Source organism: Pocillopora damicornis, chromosome 6 (genome assembly GCF_964200805.1).
Source record: "Pocillopora damicornis chromosome 6, jaPocDami1.2, whole genome shotgun sequence".
NCBI lineage: Eukaryota > Metazoa > Cnidaria > Anthozoa > Scleractinia > Pocilloporidae > Pocillopora > Pocillopora damicornis.
Genome location: NC_142675.1, coordinates 5,010,155 through 5,019,837, shown reverse-complemented (window position 1 = coordinate 5,019,837; position 9,683 = coordinate 5,010,155). Strand labels below are relative to the sequence as shown.

The following is a 9,683-nucleotide window of genomic DNA, read 5'->3' as shown; positions in this document are numbered from 1 at the left end:
ATTTGCTGGTTAGTTCTGAAAATTGAACTCTATTTCTCTATAATCTTCTCAGATGTCCAAGCCCCTGAATATTAGCTTCATTTTCTCTTTTTCTTTCCAGTTGTTGTTGTTGTTGTTTTTTTTTTTTTTTAATTATATTATTTCAGAACAAATTCAGACAAAAAAAAGAACAAACATTACAACCTTAAGGGAGATCGGGTGGCTAAGCGGTTAGCGCGCTCCATTCTAAACGGAATAAGACGATTCTTGGTCCATAAGTATATCTTTTGCTTTAATTGTGTGTGTCATAACCGGAGGCTATTACAAATCTCCTTTCAGAACAGCTAATTATAATCTGAAATAGTGAAAATTAAATTATTATCGCGAAAACGGTAAGCAAATACACTTAATTAACGCTATCCGGAGCACTGAATAAACATGTCAGTGTTTCCTTTTTGACCAATACCCCATAGGGCTCTCATGCTCATTTCAATCAAATTGGAAAACAGATGTTGTAAATAATCAAATTCTTTAAAAACACCAACCAGCAGGGGGCACACCAGTTGGCTGTATACAAAGCGAGTCAAGGAATCGACCCTACGGAAAAACGAGAACAAATCCAGCAAGTATTATAGTAGAGGGCTTCCACCCGTGACCACCAGATCACTAGTTCAGCACCCTCACCACACTGCCTAAAACATCGCAGAAGCAATGCCAGTATGCTTCTTCCTATAGTTCACTATGCCACGGATCCCCTTTTTTATTCTTACCAGCCGATAGAACGGTTCTTGTCGAAATTAGTTGCAATTATCAATTTCTCATCAAATTACTCGGATTACTACAGTAACTTTTCTGGGATTATATCGTTGATTCTTTCTGGATTGCTTCAGGTGGTAAGACGGCATCTGATGTTTTGATGGTGAGACTTGAAGGCAACCGGCTGCTTTTTCTACTGACGATCAGAGTAAATGCTGTGTTTATCTTGGTGCTCAGAAAAATGTACAGCCATGGGTTAACGGCACTGTTGGCGTGTCCAAACCAGAAACACGCAAAGCTGACAATCGGCTGTATATGTAGGTAAGCCTGAGATGCGTGAATGATTTGCATCATGTGGACCACTTGTGGTGGAAGCCAACAAAGGGCAAAGGCACAGGTAACAATAATGAGCATCCGAACCACTCTCCTCTTGGAAGTTTCCAGTTGCGCTCGATTTCCTCTCAAATTATTTACTCCAGGTGCAACATGGAACCATAAATTCCATGCAGTGATGGTATACAGGCAGGAAATAACGGCTAAGGGGATGAAATAGTTGACGACGAAAAGGAGGAGGTATATTCCTTGAAGAGTCCTATCTGGATCACCCAAGATGTAAACAGATAGCATGCAATAGGAAGAATTATTGTAGTCCTCCACGGTTTGAATAACAAGGAAAATGGACATGGAGACCAGTGAGCTGATCCAAATAAATGGAACGGTTAGTTTAGGCTTTCGAAACCAAAGATGGCGGTGGAGGGGTTGAACGATCGCATAGTACCTATCGATCGCCATGAACGTCAGGCAGAGGACGGATGCTGTTATAGTGACATAGGCAGTGTATACAACACCTTTACACATAACTTTTCCAAATACTCCCGGGATCATCCACAAACCGTCTGTATATATTGTGGAAATCGACCAGGGCATCACAATCAGGGTTACAAGCAAATCAGCGATGGCCATGTTGACGAACATAAAGCTTGTCAGTGATCTGACTTCAGGTTTCTTCCACACGATGTAGATGAGGAAGCCACTCCCTGCAAACGCTACGAGCATCGTGATGGCGTAGAGGACTGTCAAAATAATCCACTCGGTATCTGGTTTCATCTTTAGTTCCTGTTTTTTTCTGTTGCTAAAGTTTAAGAGGATAAGAGTGTTATTACTGAATAAATAATCAGTAAAGGGAACAGTCATGGCCCCCCTGAAATCTTATTCGATACCAACCTGGGATGTGGTGTGAGGAATCGATTGTGAATTCAGTGGAAACAATATTTTTTTTTTAATTTCTATTTTATTTTAAACTAAGTTCACTTTGGTTGAGTCGATGATATTTCGGGACGCCACTGAAGCTGTGAACAGGAACGGAAATACTGGAAACAGGAAAAGGAATACAGCAGGACATTTTGATTTTCTCCATAAATAACCCTAGTGAAAAAATCTTAGGGTGCGTTCCTTTGGGAGAATCTGGATCAGGATTTCTGATCTGTGGCGTTCCTTTCGAGCAAATCCATTTTCAGATCAGTGATCTATCAAATCCACTCTGGACAAGGATTCGTCGGTTCACTGATCTGCGTGATCTAAAGACGGATAATTGGATCACTGATCCAACGCGTTCCTTTAGGCGAAGGATCCGAAATTAATCATTTTGCCCAGCGGTGCTCAATTTCAAATTAGTAGGTACCTCATATATTGACCGGAAAGATTGTTGGCAATCCTCCACAAATTCTGCGATAAACACGAAATAAAATCGATTTTGTAATGTTAAATCGATCGGCCACTGATCGCAGGCATTCAGGGTTCTCCAGTATCCATATCGTAGTCAATATTTGCTTCTATTTTAATTCCATCGTTTGAGTTTACCATGAAAAAATGTGCTTCTGATAAATAGTGCGTGCTAAAAGCCCGTGCAGTAAGACGAGCCATTAACGGAAGAGCTCAATAACCCACGTACATACACAAGTCTTAAAATAGCGTACTTTTTTGGAATTCTCTGAGAGCTCGTCTAAAACTCCGTTCCTTTCATGCGCCGTGATCTGCGTGATCTTAGTAATGAAGTCATGGGTAAGCATTTCTGCATAGATGTATTAAGTATTCTCATCCTTAAAATATATAAATACTGGTCTTCGTTGTTGGTTTGCCTTTATGACGAAAGCGTTTCTAATTTGTCATCTTCTTATTTGTCGTTTTCCGTCCCGATGAATAAAGATAACTTTCAGAAACAGTTTTTTTTTATTTTACTATTTAACTATTCAATTTTCTGCACGGTTCCTTCATTTGTTCGCATAATAACAATAACGAAAATTATCAGAAAAATTATCAGAAGGAAACGATAACAATGTATGATATCTTATTGAAGACACCGTTGGCGCATGTATATAATTATTTTTGATGGACTGTAACGTTGTTAGAATTAGTTTGGAAACAGGAAATCAATCTGCCTATATATTCGCCTTACAAAGTCAACTTGTTTCCCTCCAAATTGTTGTGAGTTAAGAAGCGTTGAACGTCTCATGGCAGTTGAACGTACCTGCGATAGAATGCACTGAAGTCCGCTGTCAGCAAACAGACTTGTAGCCTCTTATTACTAAACGAAGATTGAAAAAAAGGGAAAAATAACATTTCAACCGCACTGATCCAAGCGTTTTTTCAGGTTGATCTGAAATAAGAAACACTGTAAACCTTTGGAGATCGATAAGGTTGCTTCTCCTGTCCAACGTTTTGAGAATTCAATGGCCCGAGACTGATGAACCCTGCTTTACTAAAGAGCTTATTACTGATCCCTTCCTTTTCTTAACCATTTCAAAATGATTTGCTACGAATATTAATGCGGTTCTCGGTCGCATCACTTCTTGAAAGCTGGACAGAAATATCAGACATAAATGTTTGAGTGTGGGAGTCCTCAAATTGTTCTCAAATCCAACATTCCTCATATCAATTGTCAAAGCACCTACAACGCGGGCTTAAGTCTTCCGCTTTGAAAGTCATGTCATTTACAGTTAGTTCCTATAAATAATCCCACTTTTTCTTTAGATCTCCTCGTTGATTTTAATTCATAAACTTGAGTATAAAAAAACAAACAAACAAAAAGGAAACCCTTTTTACGTGCGGAAATTCAAAATTAACTCAAAAGGGAGATTTTGTACTTTCTCGCGAGTCTTAAGGCAGGTGCTCCGTATTTTAAAACTCATTTTAGTGAATAATTAGCGAAGTGGTCTCACCAACAAGATGACGAAGCAGAGAGAAAGTTGCCTTCGGTGGAATAAACAATTTTAATTTAGCAAAATGTAGGAAAGTGAAGGAAATCTGGGGATATTGCGAAATTATGTTCTATGTATGTCATTTTACTTCCTTGTGAATTTGTCAGTTTGTTCTTGATCATGAACAGCTGTGAATCAATCACAGACCTTCATTGGGCTCTCTTAGTTCGACAAAAAACAATGCACCGTGCAAAAAACACGCAAACGCTGGTCAATTTTATTTTTACCTCATAGCCCTCCTATCGAAGTTAAATTGCATGCAAATGCATGCATTTCGTTCAGGCGCAAGAGAGAAAACTTGGCGAGAACAAAACCTAATTCAGTAAAAAATAAATTATGCATGAACACTCTTTCGTTCATATGCAAATTAACATAGGATCTTTAGCATATTGCGCCAGTTTGGCCCTTCGCCGCTAATACTCGTATGGTTGAGTAAGTGTTGGAATAAACTTGGAACATAAGCACAAGCTCGGCTTTTAAGTCTTCGTAGTTAGAGCGGCATGTGAATCGTTTTCTTGAATGTAGCATTTGTATCATTGAGGAATCATTGCAGTATCAGGAAGTAGACCTCATAACAAGAAAATCCGGCTGAGAAACTAAACCATATTTCAACTATCGTCAGCGACATTTTCATTTCCACATAAGAGAAGCTCATGGTATGAAAATCATCAAGAGACCTACCTACGGCATATAAGGCTCCTGCTTGTATCAAATTACATTAAACAAATGAGGCTTACATCACTTACCATCCACAACTGAATCACATTAAGTGTATTTTTGCGTAGAGCCCTGTGGCTGCCTTGTTCGTTCAGTTTAACATGCTAGCCAAAATGAGCACAGAGGGCAGAGGTTTGAGTTTTAAAAGTACTGTGTGATAGTCACTGGAGCTCGATAAATGAAATGACGCTTATCTCATGTGACATTATGGCTGAGCAAACCAGTTGAACCGTGCGATGAAAAGCGTCAAGCGACGATGCCCAAATGATAATAAAACTGACCTAGACACCCCTTCACGATCTGTGTACTTGTTAAGTTGGAGATTCGAGCAGGATACCCCTATTACTGTATAGTTAGTACATTGACAAGCTAGCGGAAGTTGTTGCAGAGGGGCTACTCTGAGTCGCGGAATTTGTTCTTACTGTGCTATGGGAAACGAAACTGGAGGAGCTTCTAGCCACGGTAGAGACACAAGAAATTGGTTTAAAATAGCATGAGATGTGGCCGTGCTGTGTTGAAATGACACAGATTTATGAACTCAGGTAACAAAACGATTCTCACGAAAACAGTCAAACCTGCACAGGGCTGCGATCTCTAGCCGTTTGGTCGTTAGCTGAGACGACAGACATTTTGCTTTAAGAGACTTAAAAACAAATTCGTTGAAAATAATAGATGGTGACTTACTCGCAGACTCTCTTGACATAGACAACCAACAACAGTCTACCGTTGATCGTAGTAAAGATCATTCGTAGTTTAGTCCCGACTTATAACTCATCCGGGAGAGCATTTTGATTTTATGATTAACTAAATCTCAGACTCTTCACGGGCATGTGTAATTTATATGTGATAGATCAGATAGGAAACAGGACAACACGTGAGAAGACATTTGACAACTGTAAACAGTCCGCCTCTCTGCGCTGGCGAGATGATAGTAATTAGTAAAAGAGACGGGTCCTAGTGAACTGAACTCAAGAATTTGCATTAGCTTTGACAAACACAAACAGTCACGTCCACTCTGACTCCATTTGTTATTACACTCGAATAATAAGGAGAAACAATAAAAAGAAAAGAGCATCAGTCAAGTGGAAAGGATATAGTGATGACTTCAACAGTTGGGCTCCATTTGTTAATTTAACTAACATAAAAATATTTACTGTGCATTTCTAAATATTTGACAACCACAGGACTATTATCACACACGTAGTTATCTAAACTATTCATGTTATTTAATAAATGGGTTCTGTCAAAGCTGCCAGATCTCATTGCATTTTAATGGTATTAAGCAAATGCTGATAACTTTGATATGCATACAGACAATTTTGGATTTTTAAATTTAGATTCTTATGTTTCATCACCACTTATATCAATACAGCTGCTGTTCTAATTGCTACCAACGCAGTACCCCTGCAAATACCACAGACAATGAGTTACCCATTAACTTACAATTTCTATAGTGCTTAAAAGCTTTTTTTATGCTTAATATTTTCATTGGTTAGCATAATAATATGCTTTTAGTTCTCTGATCCCATCTAAAGATAAATCTTTTGAAATATAGTTCCAATTAAAAATGATTTTTTTGTTCATTATCTATTACAAAATAATATTTTATTATGCCTTGCGGCATTTCCGTTTATGTCAATGGTGAAAGTATTATAAGATGATGCACTTCGTTTTAAAATTCATAATATGCCAATTACCCTCAAACAATTAAATCATCGTCTCGACAACGCAAATCAAAACTTATTCAAGACTCGATATTATATTGTTAACCATTCTTATCATGAAATTATCTTAAAAGAAGAAAACTTTTATGGAGACTTACCAAACTGCAACTTGAAAGAGTGGGATGATACCCTTGAAAAAGTCGAAGGAGCGGTACGTTGTTACCGAAAAGCAATCAAGTATGAAAATACTTCACGGAAAGCCATAGAAGCAATACAAGCACATCAGATGAAGGAAAAGAAAAGATTCAAATTGTGAAATTTTCGTACTGACTTTGGTAATGACCATACGCATAACTGCTGATGCGGTCTGACTTTATATATCTTTTATCGTCGAAGCAGGACAATAACACTTTGTTTAGTTCATAACTAGCGAGTTGATGGTGGTCCCTTCGAATACTTTTCATCTTACTATGTATTTGTAAGCTTTTAAACAATGTGTCTTTGTAATCTTGATGTTTAATATTTTGTTGAATAATATTCTTTTTCACGCCTTTGGTGGTTTTACTATTGCATCCATCATCCCTCATGTATGAATACATTTTGCTTTTTAAGCCAATAAATTCAGTTATGACTTTACCACCTGCTTCGTATTTGAATTTACCGTAACGTTCTTATTAGCTTTTTTATAAAATTGACTTTCAGATGAATAATTGCTGCTATCAAATAGATGTTTGTCTTGATAAAAATCAGCGTATACATCTTCAGTCTGTATTTCATAAGTCAGTGAATCGGTGTCAGTAAAAAGCAGTTTAGCTTTGTTATTGTATTTCTTTTTGATATAATTATAATGAAAATCATACATAAGTGTCTTAGAAAGATCAAGAATACACATACCAACATATGATGGTCTATTTAATTTAATTGTTGGTCTTTTTACATTTACACCAACCAAGTCTTCATTAAATATCTTGCTACCCATATAAGTCGGTTTTGATGCTATTTTCACCAACTTTTCTGAGTCAGTATCCAGCTTTACATTAGAACGTTTTCTGATGTTTTCCATTGTCTTTCCAAATACACTATCATTCATCAGTTTAAAAAAATCTTTTTTAAAACTGTTTTTAGCATCAGTTCTCTTTTGGGTATTAAGATCAATATACGATTTTAACCATGGAGACAGATTAAATTCTAAAGCTCGAGGAATTTTTATCATCTTTAAGCCTAATGATGTATACAACTGAAGTTTCCTGTAATGCAGCACGTAATTCTGTTTGTCGCTTAATGTTGGAATAAGCTTTTAGACCTACCCAATGTTTAATTTGAACTTTTCTTTCTGATCAAGACAATAGGGTGACAGCATATCACTTTTAATCTTTATTTTTTTCTGCCGCACAAGAATAACCATTGTGTAAATGGTGCAACTCTTTTGGATATTCAAGTTCAACCTCAAGGATTAATCCTCTTTCACTATTTTGGTCTAATAGCTCCCGTGATTCCCCATCAGTCCACTTAAAACCACCTGTTGGAAGCGGTTGACACATTACAATATTAGCATCTAAATACATCAAATATTTTGACGCTTCATTTGGATTATAATTTTGCATATATTTATTGTTTGCTTGACCGTGACGGTGAGCAATAAATGAGATGCCTCCACGCATCCCTTTTTCAATAAAATGGAACATATCAACATCATACATAAGTTCTAGTTCGATTTCTGTCATTTTAAACATCTCGTCTCAAGATAATCCTGGTGATGTAAAGTAGTTACATGGATCTTATTTGTAATATTACAGACATGTCTTTCTAAAGTTTTCAAATACGTCAGCTAAAAGAAGCACGTCTGACTTAAATAAAGGTCATGATATTGACCCACATTTTTAATAAAAAAAGTTGTCCAAACATTTTGAGCATGTCTATATTGCTCATCAGTTATATTTTCATTGTATAATTTTAAATAAAAATCTTTTTGTTTGGCAACTGAGTTTCGATGAACTTATCGAAATTATCCCAGTAATCGTATGGATATACACCTTTATGCTTCATAAGATCTAATTTTAGGTCTTGAACTCTTGTGAAGTATATTCAAATTCATGAGAAGGTAGGTTTTTAACCAGGTTATAAGGACTCTGACTCATCTTCTGCCTTAAACAATCTCACGATTCGAGACACTTTCGACGCGCTGATGAGGCAACATTGACAGGATAGTTATAATTATCACACACATACGATCTTAAATAAATAGGTGAAAATTACCAATATCGAATGTGTGTTACACTCATAATGTTTTCACAAACCTGTATTTAATTTCGCTTGCACTTTTTAAATGTTTTTTATTTCAAGGAGGGAGGCCACCCAGTGAAGCCACGATGCTTGAAGATTCAAGCGCGGTGATCGCTGCGTAAAATTCAAGCAGAACACCTTGATGACATCTTTCTTTCAAATTTTTACAGTTCTAACTTCGAATTACGTCTATCCAAATTGTTTTGTCATTTTTAATATTTTTTTCCTATTTTGTTGTGATTGCGTGGTAGCATACCGTACCCTTATTTTTATACAAATTACTGAAAATATGTTCACTTTTTCTATGCTACTATTATTGCGAGCAGAATGCCTACGCCATCACTATGGATATATTTAAAGACTAATCAGTTTTTTAAAATGACTGGAAAATGTTCAATTTATTATCATTTTTTTATCCTTATGTATTGTGTGGTAACACGGTCTCTGCTAAGACTTTTTAGTGATCAGAATTTTGGAAAATATGTTTACATGGTTAATTTATTGTTACAGCGCATTACAGTGGGTGTTTTACGTAGCTTTTCCGATCTCTCTTTTCGAATCCAACTGACGAGACTCCCATATCTTGTATCCTCATTCATATATAATATTTAGAGTCCTGGATCTTAAATCCCCAATTCCTTGCCAAATGCAGAAAGGCATTTTTCGAAAATTTGTTTTTTTACTGACCCGAAGACGTATTTCAAATTTTTAATCTAAGATAGCCTTCGATGGTTATTTTACAAATTCCATTAAGGAAGACATTCCCAGTTTAGGTTCAAACGTGATTCTGGAGACTACACCTGACTCAGGGTAGTATTTAAGTGCAAGCAGAACATGACAAGTGCTGATCACAAAATAGAATAGTAAAAGTCTCTTCCTTATAGAAAATTAAAGTAAAACGCTTCCTTAAAATTTCGATTTTAGATGGATAACGCTTTCCTGGTGTAAACAAGAAATGAGGAAACCCAAACAAAATCAATATAATATAAGTCGAACAACAAAACACATATTGACAATGATTGTTGGT

General features: G+C 36.5%; 1 protein-coding gene across 1 annotated transcript; it reads right to left on the bottom strand.

Annotated features, from left to right (window-relative positions):
* Positions 1-250: 250 nt before the first annotated feature.
* On the bottom strand, positions 251-2,029 carry LOC149043582 (RYamide receptor-like). The gene has a single exon (XM_089210362.1). The coding sequence runs from the start codon at positions 1,927-1,929 to the stop codon at positions 838-840; it is 1,092 nt and encodes a 363-aa protein (XP_089066488.1). The 5' UTR covers positions 1,930-2,029; the 3' UTR covers positions 251-837.
* Positions 2,030-9,683: the final 7,654 nt, after the last annotated feature.

Bases quoted from the DNA above. Each gene is read 5' to 3' on its own strand.
- LOC149043582 (XM_089210362.1), bottom strand. From the start codon at position 1,929: ATGACTGTTCCCTTTACTGATTATTTATTCAGTAATAACACTCTTATC.